Source organism: Akebia trifoliata, chromosome 1 (assembly GCF_017979445.1).
Source record: "Akebia trifoliata isolate Shusen 1 chromosome 1, ASM1797944v1, whole genome shotgun sequence".
In the NCBI taxonomy this organism is placed as follows: Eukaryota; Viridiplantae; Streptophyta; class Magnoliopsida; order Ranunculales; family Lardizabalaceae; genus Akebia; species Akebia trifoliata.
Window position 1 is genome coordinate 36,235,776 of NC_141375.1, and position 19,933 is coordinate 36,255,708.

Here is a 19,933-nt window from a genome sequence, read left to right on the forward strand (position 1 = left end):
ATAGATTATTAGAGCATAATCTTGCTATACACGGTAAGAAGAACCTTTTGAGAAGGTCAAAACTTATAACTTTGAATTTGTCTTCATGTTTTTTTTTTTTTTTGTGGTTGCAATATGCAATATGCATTAAGCCCTCAGCCTAAACAAGTTTTGTGGCACCACTACCGAATCATTGGTCCAACTATTGTTACTAAAATTCATTTTCATCTTAATTTATCATCTCGTACAAAGTACCCAAAGGCTAATAAGCCATTCGTGAAAAATATTCAAATAGATGGTCACAGATCCCACTGGCTTTCTATGGGTAGAAAAGAGATGGTGAAGTTCGGCTTTTACATCATAGATTGAGACATCATTTCTCGTGGTCAGTAGGACTGTAAATTGGACCATGTTTGGTCCCAACATAACATATTGTGTACCAGGCTTAAGTGCTTACTACTAAACCTGTTTAGTTATTAGGCAAGGTCGTCCTCCTCTTCATATTTAAGGTCATCTTGGGCTAGGGAGAGATGTCCACTACTCCAATAACTTGTAATATATTTATAATATCTAAAATAATTTGCTCAGGCCAAACCATAAATAGGCCCAAATATTTATGTGCCTTTCCAGATTGATTTCATTGTACGTCTCATAATGAAACGGATTACTTGATTGTTGTAATTAAATAGAAACAATTGATATTCGACGTACCCCTCGACCTCAATCTTCTCTCGATCATAGTTAACAATTTAGTTTAGGGCTAAGAATCGCTACGGGATTTATTCGTCAAATATTTGTTTGGAAAATACATCAAACAGCATTTTGAAGTTTGATCAAAAAGTTTGTGCACAATTCGAGTCTCTCTAGAAAACTTTAAAATATTCATGTATATATATGTTAAATTTTTTACCTTACTCATATCCACATGTTATAAAAAATAAAAATAAAAACCCTACCTTAATAAGATTAATCAATTTTATATCTCACTTTTAAATATCTCCATCATTAGCCATCAATTCACCACTTATTAATTAAGATGTAGATACTTTTACACATTTTAATTATTATTCTAAAATAGCATATAGAACTAATTTAAAATTAAGAACATAATTTTTTTTTATGATTAATTGTGTTATTAACACAAAATTTTCATAATACAAAACACACTCTTGAGTTGCAAGACTCCCGTTCAAAAAATCTAGCGAAAGGAGTGAGGAGAGAGGAAAAAAAATGAGTGACAAAACTAACTTTTAGATAAATAAGCTTGAATTCGATAATGAAAATTGGTTGATGATTATCTAATGGTGAAATCTTTTACCTGTAAAGAGATAGAAATGAAATTATTATAATCCAATGTTCTTTCGTGCCCCTGAAATACCCTTGGAACCTGGCACCACACAACCCTTATTCAGTATGAAATTTACATGCCACCCACAATTTTATGAAAATGATATACCCACAAATTAGTGGTTAGTTTTTGAAAAAATAAAATAAAATAAAATAAAATATGAGAGAGAAATAGTAAAAAGTAATGTGCCACTTGGGCCAATAATGGAGTGGGGTTTATCGAGGTCTCTATAGTGTGGATCTCCAAAATCAAACTCAAGCAAGGCAGATGAGTGTTGACCTGTTCATACTTAAGATGAGTCCAGATCGTATGCACCCAGGGTGGAGGATTGAAACTCTCTTCCCACACCCCCAATACATGCTAACTAAGTCATAATCCAAGGACTCAACACCTAAAATATCTCCTTGTAAAATTTTTCTTGAATTATCACTTACTTTATGTACATTGGGCTGTGGGAGAATTAAAAGACTTCAATCCTCCATCTTGGGTGCGTACTATCTGCTCTCTACTTACAATTTGACTTGACTGATGAGTGTGATTAATTGAGGAGATTTTATATTAAAACTATAATAAATCGACACGGCAAAACATACATGATCTATACACGAATATGTGGCAAGAGCACATAATCATAAATCTTTTTCTTTGGGATACACAAGAAAAAAATTAATGATTATGTGCCTTTGCCATGTTAAATGCATACAAACCACAAATATTTTATCGTGTCAATTTATCATTAAATTTTATATTAGAAACTTAGTTTTTATAATGATTAATGATAAATGGATGCGGCAAAACATCTGTGATTGAAATGGCAAGGGGTCAAAAACGTTGATTTTTTTTTCTTGTGTATCAAAAGAAAAGATCGATGCTTTGGTGCCCTTGCCAGGTCAGACACGCAGTGACTGCTTATGTTTTGCGGCATCGATTTATCACCGTTCTTTTATAGTTTGTGTCGCGATAAAGACCTTTGTCCCAATCCCATAATTAAAGATAAGATGTGTATCCGTCTTTGTTGAAGTTTGAAATCCAAAATAAAAATTTATCGTTTTTTACTTTTTACTTTTATTACAGGGACGGGACACCATTCCGGATCTTAACTTTTATTAGTTTGTCTTTTTGTTAGAATATAAGGATAATACTCCAGAAGAATGGTGCACCGAAGATTATGGACCTTAGTTCCTTCATTGTAAAAAAAAAAAAAAAAAAAAAAAATGTTTAGAGTCCTGATTTTCTGACTTGAAAACTGTCGCTGCGATCTTGATGCAGTTGAGGTGTGGCAAGGGTACAAAATCATAGATCTTCTTCTTTGGGATATAGAAGGAAAAATATCAATGATTATGCGCCCTTTCCACATCAGTCGAGTGTAAATCAAGTGAAAATTTTCAAATCATTAATTAGTGAATTGTTTAAGTGATCAGTGGGTGGGGACCATTCATTTTTAAGATAAAATTTAATAATAATGATTTTTTTGACTCCTCTTCTACTTTCCTAACGTGGCATGTGAAAGAATTGTAGATTTTCTTTCTTGAGATACACGTGCATGTTTATGAGATGTGCATCCCGAGAATAAATATTTACAAATCACGATTTAAAATTATATGAAAGAAACATATGTGACCTCAAGTCTATTTGTTTGGGATAAGATTTTGATGATGAGGATTGTGATTTTCATAGACTTGGAATCAGCTCAATTAGGCTGGACCCACATGTCTGTTTACATGCTTCGTGGGGTATGGACGGACAAACAAGTTTTGGAATTTAGTTGTATGATCTGGAATTTCAGTGAAAATAATATCACTGCAACCATCAAGGCTCTTAGTTTTAAAGATAGAGACCTGCTACAATGACTCCTCATAACACCGCCTTCAGCTCCTATTGTACATGAGCAAAAGCATCTATGGTCATTGTAGCATGTTAATGTTGACTTTAAAATAAAAAATGATTTCCTTGGTATTTGAGACTTTTAGAGTACATTTTTTTTTATGGGTAATGTCATCACATTTGTATGCATGTATGACATGTTGGGCTAAGCTTTATCTGAAGTTAATAGGACTATGGAATACATATGCATGTATGACATGGTGGGCTACACTTTAAAAAATTATATATATAAATAATAATTAACGATGCATCGAAATTCTAGTTGAGCTCGGATTAATCCGAGTTATATAATTTTGGGTGGAATGGACTCGTTGAACGAATTGTCTCGTGGGATGGTTGGTCGGTTTGAGAAGGCTTTTCCCCCTCACCCGTTAAAGGAATGTCAATTCCACATAATTAAGATAAGAGTGTCATTGGGGAATTTGAGCGCGCATGAGACGCTCACTGAATCGGGACCGGAAAAGCATGTCGCTTCACACTTTACTACATACTAAGCTGAATCTCTCTTTCAAAGAATGGACAAAAGCCGACAAGCATCAGGCATTGGTCTCATCAAATTCATAGGCCCGATCGCCTCTCTCTGCAGCAAGTGCCAAATCATACGAGAAAGAAGAGTTTGACACATACTCAATCGAAGAGCTTGCTTCTGGCTTATCATCATAAGACTCTAGAAACAAGTCTAATTTCTTTTTGACTAGTAAATAAATTTTATATCTTAAGCAAGAAATACAATTTATAAAATTCTTATATAAAAAATAATTAAAAAAATACTTACAAAATATATAATTATTATGATATTTATTATTATTATTATAAAATGGTGGGTTTGGATTGAGCTAGGTTGCCCAAGTGCTCAACCCGGTGAGGACACCCCATTTTGTGTTCCTCTAATTTAGCAATTTGTGCCCCAGTTGATGTAGATTCTTAATGATAAGCGAAAGATAACACAGAGTTGAAAAACTTGTGTAATGTCTCTTGGATCCATTCTCAAACTCTTAAGACTCCTTTCTATCCATTTCACCAATGACACCCCTAGACATAGTGACTATACAAGCTTAGGTTTGTTTCATACAAAACCTTGAAATTTATAAAATTTGAATAAATGACTGATATAACCTAGATATTCGAGATACACTTAGAGACCGCACTATACTAAGAACACATTATTTCGAGACATAAAAATCATCATTCTGGAATCAAATCAAAATTTTCATAATAAATCGCAAAATTTAACAATATTACCCTTGATGCCAAACATTCCTAGAAATCATGTTGCACCTAGGAGGACACTTCGAAACACATGGAATGATAAATCGAAACAAAACTGTAACTCCAAAAAAAATTTATGAAGATTTTCCAAAATTGGGCCGCCACATTTGTCAACATTGAAGAACCATGAAATAATTGAAATTGACACTCTCAACAAAACCCCTACAAAATCCCACTTTGAGAAATCTTTGTAAATTTAAACAACTTAAACATAAACGGATTAAATAAAACTTAAAAATCAATTCAAACAAATAAATCAAAGTAAAAATCATTTTAAGAAAGTTTAAAACTTTTAACTAATTTTCATATCTTAATCAAATCTGAATCCAACTTTAAACAAAGGTAAACATAACAAAAAACATTAACAAGTTAAAAATATCAAGAAAACATCAAAAATTAAAATATCTTAACAAATCCTATTAAGGAATTTAAAATTTTAAAGAGTGGAAACTTTAAAAGAATAAAAATTAATTAATCCAAAAAACAAAATTAAAAGATGGTGGGCTCTGATAAGTGTTATTAGAAATTTTAAGGAGGTCCTGCAAAATCAAATAAAGAAAAGAAAGAACAAAATAAAATTTAAAGGAATCTAACTAATAAAAACTAAATCAAATTAAATTAAAGAGAACATATTTTCCTTTAGAAAAATACACCACATGACCCATGGGAGTGGATCCTTTGTAGCACAAATTCCATATAGTTCTTTGTAGCACTCTCTTCATAGGCGAGAGAGATTCATGCTGAGAAAAAATAATAACATAGGCCTGCAGTGTTTATGGCCAAGATTTTAATTTTAATTTTTTTTAAAGATAATTTTTTTAACAAGATCTAGTGCTTTTAAAATGGAAGTCAATGAACCCCCAATTTCAAACTGTAGGATTTTAGTATCTCGTTGACGTGGCGCTCTTCCAACTATTGAATTGCGCTACATAAGGCTATAGGAAAATTGCACTAGAAGCAAATCCTCTGTAGTACATGATTCCCGTAACATAGATCCAATGGTTGAAAGAGCGCTACATTAGCCATACAATTGTTATAGGATTCATAATTAATATTATTTATTGGATTTTGTTTGAGGCAAGATTTGAACTCAAGATCTTATTTTCTCTTGAGTGTGATTGGTACAGGATTTTTTCATTTTTGGTGAAACCTTAGTTAAAAGAAGATTTTCCTTATTTGTTATACTTAAAAAGTCAAAGATTCTTTCTTTTTCTTTCACTTGAGAGTTGTAGAGGCAACTCTCTAAATATTAAGCCCCACATCTAGTAAATATAAGATTTATGCTCAACTTATAAATTTTCTCACTCTCCTACTTGCTTGAGTGTGAGAGAGAAAGAGGTTGGGCGTTTCTCGCACAAGGAGGCCCCAACACACCATGGGACTATAACCCATTGTGTTTGGGCCAACCCGTCGAAAACCCTTGGTGCGCGTGTACGCCTGCGATACGCGCATAGAGGGGTGCAAATATTTAATTTAAGCCTCATATAGGTGCGTGTGAAAGACTCAAATTTGTTTGATCATTCTTTACTTAAAGATCTCATCTCAATTCTCAATTCTCAACGTTCAAAAATAGGCTATTAATTCATTAGACCATTGGGTTTCTTTGTACCATTTGAGCTTTAACTATTATAAAAGAGAAGTGTGTCCTAGAGTTTTGTACTCAGAAATACATACTACATATAGAAACGTCTGACATCTCTCTTCTGTTCTTCTAATTATTATTACTCGTACACTGAGTGTGTTGTGCATTGTGGATATCATCCTAAGAGGGTAAAATTGATTTTAAAGACAATGGCTTCTTCGTGTCTCAATCACTCAAACCAATAAGTTCATTCCAACTATTCTTATTGTCGAATTTAATATAATATTTTTCTGATTCAGATTTATACATTTGATTCAACAACAATTACATCTCACACTTAAAATATTGGGCATTTAGTAGTCATTCATTTTCAAAAATATTTTTGTGGGATGCCTATCTTTCATCCATTATATTAGTGCTACATGGTGCTACAGGAACTGTGTGCTATAGAGGATCCACTCCTCACGTCTCATAGACTCTCATCTCTATGGACCCTACAAATATTCTAACAACTTAGCAAGCAATGAAATAAAGAGTCGTGATACTATGACTCCCCAGGTGGCATCCTCAATTGTCTATCTGATGTGACAAGTTCGGGAATTATAGATCTGTACGCCTCTGAATACATGATTGCACTTCCCCATAATATATCCTGAGGGATTCATGTATCCTAAGATGTACATATGTACGATTCCCGAACTTGTACACGTTAGGGAATCAATTGAGTATGCCACCTGGCGAGTCATATTATTAAGACTCATGAAATAAAACATGTGTAATGATTTTGTAACTCAACATGACAAGATAACTCAAAAACTCACCAAGGTCGCATGTGCAAGGAACTATGAACTTTTTGCCTCGGGATACACGACTGCACATCCCCATAAATATGTGTAGTTGTATATCCTAAAGCAAAAAATCTATTGTTCTTTACATATGCCATGTCGGTGAGTTTTTGAGTTATCATGTTAGGTTGAGTTACAAAATCATCGCTCATAAAGATACCAAATCCAATGAATAATGATTTTGTAAGTCAACCTGAAAGTGTGAATAAAAAACTCACCGACGAGGCATGCGCAAAGAGTTGTAGGTTCTTTCGCTCAAGATATACAACTGCAGATGGAAGGTCAGTTATGTATCCTAAGGGTAAGAATCTACAGTTCTTTGCTCATGCCACATCGTTGAGTTTTTTAGTCACCTTGTTAGAATGAGTTATAAAATCAGCACTCAAATCCAATGTCAATTTAACAAAAGTATGAAATTATGAAGAATCATGATAATCTGACTACCTCACGTGGCAAACTCAATCGACTACCCTGATGTGACAAGTTCGGGAATTATAGATTTTCATTCCTTGGGATACGTGGCAGCACTTCACCATTGAAATAATATATCTCGAGGGAATCGTGTATCCCAAAGAGTATAGATCTTCGGTTTTCGAACTTGCCACGTCAAGTGGTCGATTGAGTTTGCCACGTGGGATAGTTAGATTATCACGACTCAACTAGGAAACCTCCTTGCACGAGTTACACAATGGGGGACCCAGACCCACCTACTTAAACTTCAGCTTAAATTCTTTAAAAAGAAAACAACCACATTCACACACGTCGGACTCCAGAGGAATGGAAGGTGGTGTTCAATAAATAATCCACGCCGGAAATAAAGTTAACAAAGAAATTTTTTGTAGGAATAGGAAAGCCTAGAAATATCTTTCTAAAGGTGGATGAAAAAACCTCTTTTTTAAAAGAAAATACTATTCAGTCGTGTATGGGGGGTTGGAATACGTAGAACGGTAGAAGACATTCCAAAATTTTGTACACAAAAAATCTATAAAGGTGAGTTCGTCACATAGTCTAGCAAGAGCCAATCTTTCTTTCTCTCTTACTTTCTTTTGTACGACTGGCCCAAGGAGCATCTTCAAGAACTCTCTATCTTGATATATAAATATATCCAATAATCCAATTGGTTTTCTTTCAAGAGAAGATTATATATTGATCATTCCATCTCGAACTCTAGAAGGATTCTTTATCATTGTCTGAAGGAACCACAATGATCAAGGATTCACAATAATCAAGGTATGTCTTTATTTGCTTCTAACATGGCATCAACCTGATTGATAATGGAAATCAACTAGTTGAGTCAACCAATCAACTTACATGTTTTTTTTTTTTTTTTTTAATATTTAGTGTTGTAAGTTAGCACTCATCAAAATTCCATTTTTTTTTAAAGATGATGAAATCTTTTTTTTTTTCCAGTAAGTTCAAACCCGATTGTGGTCAAAGTGGTTTCAATTATGTACTTCAAAATTGGTTTTCTTGTTGCATGAATTTCAAAGTCAGATTCTATATTCAGTACAACCAATTTTTTGGGTCAAAATCAATTGATTTAAGAGTCGTGATTTTCTAACTCTCTTGACGTGGCAAGTGCAACAACCATATATTGTTTTCCTTAAGATTGTAGTTGTGTATCCCGAGGAAAAATATATGGTTCTTCCACATAGGAGAGTTGGGGGTAAAACCTATGCTGGTAGATTTTTTATGATTCCTGTCTTGAGCTACGGTTAAAACAACACATGGTCTGAGACTGCTTGCTTGATAACAATTGGGATGGATGTCTAGGGCGGCTGCTCATGTGACTGTTTTGCTGCTGTTAGAGACAGATTTTCTGATTTTCTTGATTAGCTTTTCACTGACAAAACAATAATTTTAAGTCATATGGGACAAAGTCGTTGGCTCCCTAACCTTGGCTGCCCAAGGGACCCTTTCATTTTGGGGACTGTTTTACACGTTATATTGAAAAGTTAAGGATTCTTGTACCACCGTTTGGAATTATTTCTAGTGAAGGATGCTTCAATGTCAAATTTGTTGAGTACTTGGATGCCCGCTAATCTCAATTTGTTCATAATTGTTAAAGTGGAATTGATCAGTGGCATTAAGTTGATTTGTGATTCATGTTAGCCATTGGGTGGAATCGGTGCTAACACCTTTCCCCATGGCCTCTATTGTAGATTGACCCCAATTTTTAAATTTCATTTAAAGCCAATTTTTTATTCTTAGATTTAAATTAGGTGATAACTCCTATAATGGGGCCCACATGCAAGTCCAGCTACTTTCACCCGGATGAAAAGTTGAGTTGAATTATTCTAACTCATGATCAACTCATATCATACAAAACTCGGACCAGCCTTACCCGTCGATTAGGTTGAGCTCCAGCCAGCCTACCCAAGTTACAACCCTACAACAAACAAATACAATCTGTAGTGCAAAAGCTACTTTTTACTCGATACTCCCAAATCTAATAAACCCCCAAAAAACACTTCCAAAACACTATCATCGATCAATCAACTTTGCAATCCGATTCTTATGAAAATAATTCAAAGGGAAGTTTCTCATAGAACAATAAAAATAATTGAATAGATTGTGGCAAAAACTTTTTCAATAAGTTTATTTATTTATTGGAAATAGGCCGCTATCAAATTTCCATGGAACTCATCGAATTAAAATTCAACTGTAAAAAATAATATTTTTTTGAATTTTATTTTTCTTGAAAGTGCATAGAATTTTGTCCTCTACAACCTGTAGCATCGGATGTTTTTTTTTATATTTTATAATGCCACAAATGCCATTTTGAGCAACAACCTAGTTTTCATCATTTAAATGGAAAGCATCATCTACCTGCTGTACCAATGCACATAGAATTTCAATTCTACCCCTAGTTTACATTCAAAATTACATCTTAAATATAATCCTTCACATGTAAAGACAAGGTGTGGCTATTAACGTAGGCTCTGTTGTTTTTGTTTTTTTTGTTTTTCTCCTTTTGTTTTGAAAGCTCCCACGAGCCATAAGGGAGCAGATCCTCTGTAGCTTCGTTTTGTGTAGCTCCCTGTAGTGCTTTATCTAAAATCCAGAGAGTGTCACAGTTTGAAAAAATACCACCACAGCCCTCTTGTGCTAGTGTCTTAGATCTGATTTAACAAAAAAAATATATATGCAGATAAACTTTTTCTACCTGAACCATGGTTTTGAAAATGGATGGTCAGCGAACCACTAATTTTAAACGGTGGTGGTCATCTTGTCTTTATAAATTTGTTGATGTGGCGCTTTCCTAATCGTCCAATAGCGTTATAGAGAGCTACAGGAAAACAAACCTAAAGAGGATCTGCTCCCGAGCTACAGTGATATATTTTTTATACTTAAAAAATATATTTTTATTTTTTAATTTATCTGATGTTTCCTCGACTTGATCATCTTTCTCCAACTTTTTTTTAAAGCTTTCTATAACTGAAGGGTGAGTATTGTTCCACTTGCTTTTGAGACATCTATACCCATTTAGTAGTTGCACCCACGAAATTTAAAAACATGTTTGTTAATACACCCACATGGTAAGTGCATCAACGAAATGCATTTTGATATCGTCTACGATTGAACTTCACAACTCGACCATATCGTTGTCCCACAAAAAACTTCACAACAAACCATCTTCATCTTCATCAAGAGTTACTTTGAATCTTGCAAGATATCAAACTTAAGTTCTTTTTTATTAGTTTATTATCTCTACTTTGTAACGGGAGAAATCGGTACAAAAATTAAGGCAAATGGTAAGAATTGATTTAGATTAGGGTTAAAACTATAATGTACAATATTTAAATACTTAAAAAGCTGACAAAAGTTTTTTAAAGAATATTAATAACATGAACTTGTTGATGATGGTGTTAAATCTACAATAACAACAACTAAAAAAATCATTTTTTTGTTTGCTTTATGTCGACCTTAAAAAGTCAAACATGTGCTAAGTCATGTTAGATGTGTTTTGTTGACATATTTTTTTGTACTTAAAAACTGCGTCAAAAAGATACGATTGGCAGCTTAAGCCATGTTAAACGTATCTTGTCGATACATAATTTTATTTTATTTTTTGTATAGTGTAAAATACGAAAACAAAAATCGATAAATGTATGGAAAGATACAAATTTATACACAAATTTTGAACTATCCTATTCATAATAATTATGGTTATTTGATTGAATTATTTCCCTTTTTAAAATGAGATCTTGGAAATCATATATCTGAGTTCAAACATATATATATATATATATAGTGTTCTTTTGACAATCTTAAACAACATTCTAGACAATGTTTTATCTTATATAGCTAAAAAATTTCGGAATAGACTAATTTTTTGTGAGGATGATCTCTATAATTAGTAGATCATCCTCACAAAAAATCAGCCAATTTTGAAACTTCTAACCCAATGAAAAGTAGTTCCAAACTAACAATAAAAATTGATGGTTCACGATTCTTCATCTTATAAATTAGGGTTAGAAATTTTTAGAGTTGGTTGATTTTTTGTGATGATGATTTTCTCATCATAGAGATCATCCTCACAAAAAATCAGCCCATTCTAAAAAACTTAGTCCATATAAGACAAAATACTTTGTCTAGAATATTGTCTAGGATTTTGTCAAAAGAACGCCACCATATATATATGAGTCCCGTTCAGCACCCAACCATTTACCCAACAATTTGCCCAACATGTTGTCTTACATGAGTTAGAAGTTTTGGAATAGGCTAATTTTTGGTGGGGATGATCTCTATGGTGAGGAGATCATCCTCACCAAAAATCAGCCCATTCCAAAACTTCTAACCCTATGACAAATGGTTTACAAAAAATGGACGGTCCACGATTTTTCAACTTGTAAACATGGGGTTAAAAGTTTTCGAATGAGCTGATTTTTTGTGAGGATGATCTTCTAATCGTAGAGATCATCCTCACAAAAAATCAGCCCATTTCAAAACTTCTAACCCATGTAGGAAAAAACATGTTAGGCAAATGGTTGGGTGCTGAACATTTCCACATATATATATATATATATATATATATATTCAACACCCAACATTTTGCCCAACATGTTTTGTCCTACATGGGTTAGAAGTTTTGGAATGGGTTGATTTTTTATGATGATGATCTCTATGGTGAAGAGATTATCCTCACAAAAAATCAGCTCATTCCAAAATTACTAACCCCATGTTTACAAGTTGAAAAATCATGGACCGTCCATTTTTTGTAAACCATTTGTGATGGGGTTGGAAGTTTTGGAATGGGCGGATTTTTGGTGAGGAGATCATCCTCACCAAAAATCAGCCCATTCCAAAACTTCTAACCCATGTAGGACAAAACATGTTGGGCAAAATGTTGGGTGTCGAATGGGACCTATATATATGTATGGGTCCCGTTCGGCACCTAACCATTTGCCCAACATGTTTTGTCCTACATGGGTTAGAAGTTTTATAATAAGCTGATTTTTAATAAAGATGATATCTATGGTGAGGAGATCATCCTCACCAAAAATCAGTCAATTCCAAAACTTCTAACCCCATCAAAAATAGTTTACAAAAAATGGATGATCCACGATTTTTCAACTTGTAAACATGAGGTTAGAAGTTTTGGAATGAGCTGATTTTTTGTGAGGATGATCTCTCAGCCCATTCCAAAACTTCTAACCCATGTAGGGCAAAACATGTTGGGCAAATGGTTGGATGCTGAACATTTCCCTATATATATATATATGGTCTCGTTCGGCGCCCTACACTTTACCCTACGCTTTACCTTGTGTGTTTTGTCCTACATGGGTTAGAAGTTTTTGTGAGGAGATCATCCTCACCAAAAATCAGCCCATTCCAAATCTTCTAATCCCATCAAAAATGGTTTACAAATAATGGACGGTCCACAATTTTTCAACTTGTAAACATGGGGTTAGAAATTTCGGAATGGCTGATTTTTGGTGATGAGGATATTGTAACCATAGAGATCATCCTCACCAAAAATCAATCCATTCCAAAACTTTTAACTCATGTAGGACAAAACACGTAGGGTAAAGTGTAGGGTGCCAAACATTTCCCATATATATATATATATATATGGGGTCCCATTTAGCACCAAACATTTTGGCCAACATTTTAGCCAACCATTTTTGTTCTACATGGGTTAGAACTTTTGGAATGGGCTGATTTTTGATGATGATGATGATCTCCTCACTTTAGAAATCATCCTCACCAAAAATCAACCCATTCCAAAACTTCTAACCCATTTTTTGAAAAATGTTTTACCAAAATGTTTGGTGTTGAACATTTCCCATATATATATATATATATATAAGAAAATTAAAAATTATAATGAGATTCAATAGTAATCAATTTCCATTTGATGTAAACTGTCAAAAAAAATTATTTTCAGAGCCTTTTGAACTTAGACTCATAAAAAAAAATGGAAGAACTTTAGAGTTCTCCTTCTTGTCCAGAGGTTCAAGAAGAAGTTTAGGATTTTCAATTTCAAGTCCTAATATTAATAGGACCCATTTTTCGGAAAAAAAAAAAAAATTAAGTGGAGGTAGATGCCTCAAAAAAGTGAGTGCTATTAAGCTGCCACAAGCATGGTTTTAATTCTCATCCGAGACTGAGACGAGTCATCCAATACGTCTCGGTGTCGTCCACCAACAAGACGGGTTGAGAAGTCATCTCAAACCTGATGTGTTTCTAAAATAGGGCGGAGGGTGTTTGTTAAACAAGATGACTCAGTCTCATTCATGAACGAGAAGTCAAAATGAGTTTTAAAACCATGGACACGAGTGAAAGCGACGAAGAAAACATGCATGCTTCGTTCTCTGTTTTATTTTATATTTTCTCCCAAACTCGTGTTTTAATGGTTCGATGATTTGATCAGTTCTGCATGTAAAGCTCTCGGATTGTTTTTCTGGTAATTATCATCGTTAAATCTACCTAAAGTTCTGATTATTATTTTTTATTTTTTTAAGCTGAAATGGTGGAAACACGAGTTTTTATGGCGTGAGAAACTGAAAAAGAGTAGGTTTTTTGGTGTTTTTCGAAAGGAAAAACTCTCACAAAAGAAATAGAGATGATAGAGAATATAGGAACAGATGGAAGTGAAGTAGTTTTATTTATTTCAGGCGAAGACGAAGCTTTGGAGAATAAGGTGAGCAGGGTTTCCAGTTCGAACTTCGCTATGAAGGAATCGGAAGCTTTGACAAAGCAGAGAGAATCCAAGGATTCGAATGTGGGAATCTCAGATTTTGATAATCTCAAATCAAAAGAACAAATGTCCACATTCATGATCTCTCCTTCTCCAGAGAATTCCAAGTTCAGTTCTAGTTTCCATAAACCTTCTAAAAGACGATTTTCACTTAGTAGGTCCTCCTTCTCTAAGCCGAAATCGAGATTCCTAGAACCATCTTGTCCTTTCGATGAAGATCACAATCAATTGGTGCAGAAAGATCGAGCTTCGAATTCTTATTACAGCACCTCTCCCAGCAACAAATCTTCTGCAAATAATACCCCCAGAGAGGGTACCAGAACAGCTCCAATTTCTCCAAAAACACCATTAGTGGCATCATCAGATGATGATGATGATGATGAAATCTACAAGAGCGAGAAAGTTAAAAAAGCGCTGGAAAAATCACATAAAAAGAGATTTAAAGTTATGGTTTGGGTTCAGTGGGCTGCATTGGTATGCATAATGGGGTTTTTAATAGCTAGCTTTACTGTTAACAAATTTCAAAAATTGATGATTTGGGGATTGGAGTTTTGGAAATGGTGTGTGTTGGTACTGGTAATTGTCTGTGGTCGATTGGTTACCAAGTGGTTTATGAGAGTTTTGGTTTTCTTGATAGAAAGAAACTTCTTGTTCAAGAAGAAGGTTTTGTATTTCATTCACGGGTTGAAGAAGGGTGTCCAAAACTGCATTTGGTTGGGTTTGGTTGTTCTTGCATGGGAATTGTTGTTCAAGCTTGGGGCCAAGCGATCCCAAAACGCAACCAAGATTTTGAATTATGTCTCTAGGGCTCTTGCTTGTTTTCTAGTTGGGGCGCTTATATGGTTGGTGAAAACTCTCTTGGTAAAGATCTTAGCTGCTTCTTTCCATGTCAGTACATTCTTTGACAGGATTCAAGAATCAATCTTCCATCAATATGTTCTTCAGGCGCTTTCGGGTCCACCATTGATGGAGTTAGCAGAGAGGGTTGGGAGCACAAAGCATACATTGCAGATGAATTTCCGTAATAAAAAGAAAGGAACTGAAGAAGATAAACAAGAGGTAATTGATGTGGGTAAGCTTCAAAAGATAAAGCAAGGAAAGGTGTCTGCTTGGACCATGAAGGGGTTAATTAATGTGATAATGACTTCGGGGCTGTCCACTATTTTGAAAACTATTGACGAAGTTGACGATGAGTACGAGCACATAGAGGGCTACGAGCACATAGATAAGGAGATTACTAATGAGTGGGAAGCGAAGGCTGCTTCTCACCAGATTTTTATTAATGTTGCCAGATATGGTTTCAAGTGAGGACATCATATATCTTAATTTGAGAGTTTCTTATGATGTTTGTTTCGATGATCCATTCTTTCACTCTCTTAATTATTACTTGTATGTTCTTGTTGCTAGGTACATTGACAAGGAGGACCTCCATAGATTCTTGAACGAGGAGGAGGTTCATGATGTTCTCCCACTATTTGAAGGTGCCCGGGAGACTGGAAAGATCAAGAAGAAGGCCTTGAGGAACTGGGTGGTAATTAAGATATTTCAACTTAATTTGTCTTTATATAGTTTCCATTAATTCTTATGAGAATGGTGTTTTACTTTAACGTGGTTCTTGTACGAATAGGTGAAGATCTATCTTGAACGTAAATCACTAGCACATTCCTTAAGTGATACAAAAACTGCTGTAAAGCAGTTGAACAGACTCTTAACCGGGGCTGTGAGTATTGTGATCGGTATTGTGTGGCTGCTAATAATGGGATTTGCAACGATTCAAGTGTTTGTATTACTCTCATCACAGATGATACTGATTGGATTCATGTTCGGAAACACCGCCAAGACTATATTTGAATCCATTATATTTGTATTTGTGAGGCACCCATTCGATGTTGGTGATCGTTGTGTCGTTGATGGAGTTGAGGTAACTCTATATATAATCCTCTTGCTTTATTATATATATACTGTTTACTAGGTTAACTGTGTTTGCTAAACTGCATGTAACCTAGCAGATGTTGGTGGAAGAGATGAACATTTTGACAACAGTCTTCCTGAGATATGACAACGAGAAGATATACTATCCAAATTCAGTGCTGACTACCAAACCCATTAGCAACTATTACAGAAGCCCAGACATGGGTGATGCTATTGAGTTCTCTGTTGACGTTTCAACTTCAATGGAGATCGTTGGAGCTCTAAAAGCTAGAATAAAGACGTATGATGTCAACTCTAGCCTTCTATTTCTTAGCATGCATGGGTAACAAAATACATATAATTAAGTTAAAATCCACGATATTGTGCTTATGCTTAATTCTTCTCTTCTCTTAAACTATTAAGTCAACTCAATAATTTTTCCTTATTATTATTTTTACACATCTTGTTTCTTTTCTTAGAGTATATATATGAGATCTCATTGAACAGAGCAGATTCATGGTTATCAATAAATAGATATCTATGTATGAAACTTAGGTTCAGTTTAGTATGAGTGACACATGACACTGGTGTTATCTTTCTTACTAATAATGGAAAGTGTGGAATTTCAGTTAATTATATATATCTTACCTTATTGTAGAGTTAATTTTCTTTATTCTATTGTTGAGAATGGATGGTTGGATTTTGTTGGGAATTAAGGTACATAGAGAGCAAGCCTCAGCATTGGCATGCTGGCCACGATGTTTTGGTGAAGGACATAATGGATGTGAACAAGATGGAGATGGGTCTCTATTTTTCTCACACCATGAACTATCAGAACATGGGAGAGAAAGGGTGCCGCAGATCTGACCTAGTTATCGAGTTGAAGAAAATACTTGAAGAGCTTTCTATTAGATATCGTCTCCTTCCTCAAGAAGTTCACCTGAGTTATATTGGCTGATGAGCAGCAGCTAGCAACAGCACCAACAACTCTCCATGATCTGCAAGTGCTGTCCTTTCTCGTACTTGTGCTAATTAATTAATAATGTTGTATTAGTAGTAGTATCATGGCATCAATGTGTATTATGTGTTGCTATAGTGTTATAGAGTGGGATAGTAATGTCTTTTCATCCAAAAAAAGATTCCTTTGGGTGATGCTTCCATCGGCTATTGCTTGGGGGGTTTGGACCGAAAGAAATAACAGGGTGTTCAATAGTAGAGATAGAAGCTCTCACGGTCTTGGGCCTATTGTACCATTGGTCAAAACATAACATAGACTTTGCTGGGATTACTTTTGAAGACTTTGTTTTTAGATGGAACACTTTTTGTGATTTTTGATTTTTTTCCTTGTTTGGTTTCTTTTAGAGGCCATCTCGGCCTCCTTGATTGTCGTTTCTCTCCTTTTTATTAATATATTACAATTATCAAAAAAAAATTAATATGTCCTACTCTCCTCGTTATTATTCTTGTTAGTTAATACTCTGCTTGGTTCATCAGTTAATTAGCTTTTATGTAAGTCTGACTGACAATGATAAAAATAAAAATGTGGTTTACGTCTGGATATAGTGATAAATTATGCTATTAATAATAATATATAATAATAAATTTCAATAAATTATGATATAGTGCTAAATTATCCATAAATAAGATAAGCATACTGTATCCTCAAATATGATTAAAATTAAGCAAAGCAACAAACTGAATCCCCTGTTGGGATGAAATGTATCCTCGTATGTGATTGAAAATGTATTCCTCATATATGTTGGAATCAAGCAAAGTGCGAGTCTTTAGGAGGAACTGAAAATCATTACAGCCACAACACTTGACTAAGTTGTTGTCAATCCATTAAAAAAGTTCACCCCGACTCTAGGTCCATCAGCTGCTTATCCATGTACTTCAAATATTCATATATTTATATAACTAACCTCACCTCAATAGTAGTTCCAACAATTCCCATTAGGTCATACTTGTGAATCTTCCAAATCACTCCCTTGGCTATATTGCAGAGAGAAGCGAAGTTATTTAATCCCTACAGTTGCTATTATAATCAGGTGTATTATAATAAGCCACCCAATTTGTAATTTTTAACACCTTGTAGCTTTGAATCCAACTCTTGCTTTAATCTCTGTTTGTATTGAAAAGCTTACTACTCATGAATTGATAAAAATCTCATAATAAGAATCTTTCACAAAATTATTAACTATTCATACAGTAGATAATCATGCTATACACGGTAAGGTCAAAACTTACAACTTCGAATTTGTCTTCATGTTTTGTGGTTGCAGTATGCATTAAGCCCTCAGCCCAAACAAATTTTGTGGCACCACTACTAAACCATTTGTCCAACTATTGTTACCAAAATTCATTTTCATCTTAATTTATCATCTTGTACAAAGTACCCAAAGGCTAATAAGCCATTCCTGAAAAATATTCAAATAGATGGTCACAGATCCCACTGGCTTTCTTTGGGTAGCAAAGAGATGGTGAAGTTCGGCTTTTACATCATAGATTGAGACACCATTTCTCGTGGTCAGTAGGACTGTAAATTGGACCATGTTTGGTCCCAACATTACATATTGTATACCAGGCTTAAGTGCTTACTAAACCTGTTTGGTTATTAGGCAAGGTCGTCCTCCTCTTCATATTTAAGGTCCATCTTGGGCTAGGGGACGATGTCCACTACTCCAATAACTTGTAATATATTTTATAATATCTAAAATAATTTGCGCAGGCCAAACCATAAATAGGTCCAAATATTTATGTGCCTCTCATCATGTTTTCAGATTGATCTCATTGAACGTCCCCTTATGAAACGGATTACTTGATTGTTGTAATTAAATAAAAACAATCTTCTCTCAATCATAGTTAACAATTTAGTTTAGGGCTAAGAAGCGCTACAGGATTAATTCATCAAATATGATTTGGAAAATACATCAAACAGCGTTTTGAAATTTGATCAAAAACTCCCGAGAACGACAAAAATACCATGCAAATAAAAGTTTGTGCACAATTCGAGTCTCTCTAGAAAACTTCAGAAAAAATTTACATACTCATATCCGCATGTTAAAAACCTTTTGTCTCACTTTTAAAAATCATCATCACTAGCCATCAATTCACCACTAATTAATTAAGATGTAGATACTTTTACACATTTTAATTATTATTCTAAAATAGCATATAAAACAAATTTAAAACTAAGAACATAATCTTTTGAAATGATTAATTGTATTATTAACACAAAATTTTCATTATACAAAACATACTCTTGAGTTGCAAGACTCCCGCTCAAAAAAATCTAGGGAAAGGAGAGAGGAGAGGGTAAAAAAAAAAGTGACAAAACTAACTTTTAGATAAATAATCTTGAATTCGATAATAAAAATTGGTTGGTGATTATCTAATGGTGAAACCTTTTTAAGTGTCAAGAGAGATGAAAATATTATAATGCAATATTAAGAAAGAATTTTTTATATATATAAAAATAAGAGTTAATTTGTACTTTTACCTTTAGAAGTATTTTTAATTGATTTAATTCAGGCTTTGAATAGATCATGAATAATTAGAAAAGAGTCGGGGAAAACAAAAAAAAAAAAAATTACAAGGAACTAGATGCCCGTAATCGAATTCAACCCAAAACCTTACATGCTCAACCTAGGGATTTTTCTTCCAAAAAAAAAAAAAAACCACCATCTTCTAAGATTTCAACCTCTACAGTAAATTAATTTTAACCTATTCAACCTCATCTTACATGCATCATCGTCAAAACCATCTAAACCCTGGTTTTTCTATCCAAAATTCCATCACCTCCAACTCCAAAAACCTTATTGGTTCAAATAGATAAAATCCTAAAGTTGAAGATGGGGAGAAAGAGATTTCAAGATGACTTTTTTTTTCTTTTTTTTGTGGGAGGGGGGATA

General features: G+C 34.1%; 1 protein-coding gene across 5 annotated transcripts; it reads left to right on the top strand.

Annotated features, from left to right (window-relative positions):
- The first annotated feature begins 7,831 nt into the window (after nucleotides 1-7,831).
- On the top strand, nucleotides 7,832-17,251 carry LOC147412219 (mechanosensitive ion channel protein 10-like). 5 transcript variants are annotated; one of them, XM_086457791.1, is made up of 7 exons: nucleotides 7,832-8,137; nucleotides 13,876-14,972; nucleotides 15,057-15,415; nucleotides 15,519-15,642; nucleotides 15,739-16,032; nucleotides 16,121-16,323; nucleotides 16,740-17,251. In XM_086457791.1, exons 2-7 carry the CDS (start codon nucleotides 13,977-13,979, stop codon nucleotides 16,978-16,980), a joined length of 2,217 nt encoding a protein of 738 aa, XP_086313917.1. In that variant the 5' UTR covers nucleotides 7,832-8,137; nucleotides 13,876-13,976; the 3' UTR covers nucleotides 16,981-17,251. The 5 variants fall into 5 exon arrangements, with proteins under 5 accessions (XP_086313917.1, XP_086313902.1, XP_086313925.1 ...); XM_086457776.1 differs by having other exon boundaries at nucleotides 7,835-8,137; nucleotides 13,876-15,415; XM_086457799.1 differs by having other exon boundaries at nucleotides 7,838-8,137; nucleotides 14,029-15,415.
- The last annotated feature ends 2,682 nt before the right edge of the window (nucleotides 17,252-19,933 follow it).

Coding starts and splice junctions, on each gene's coding strand:
- LOC147412219 (XM_086457776.1), top strand. CDS start 13,977: ATGATAGAGAATATAGGAACAGATGGAAGTGAAGTAGTTTTATTTATT. Junction 15,416..15,518: donor GTTGCCAGATATGGTTTCAA/GTGAGGACATCA, acceptor TCTTGTTGCTAG/GTACATTGACAAGGAGGACC. Junction 16,324..16,739: donor CTAAAAGCTAGAATAAAGAC/GTATGATGTCAA, acceptor TTGGGAATTAAG/GTACATAGAGAGCAAGCCTC.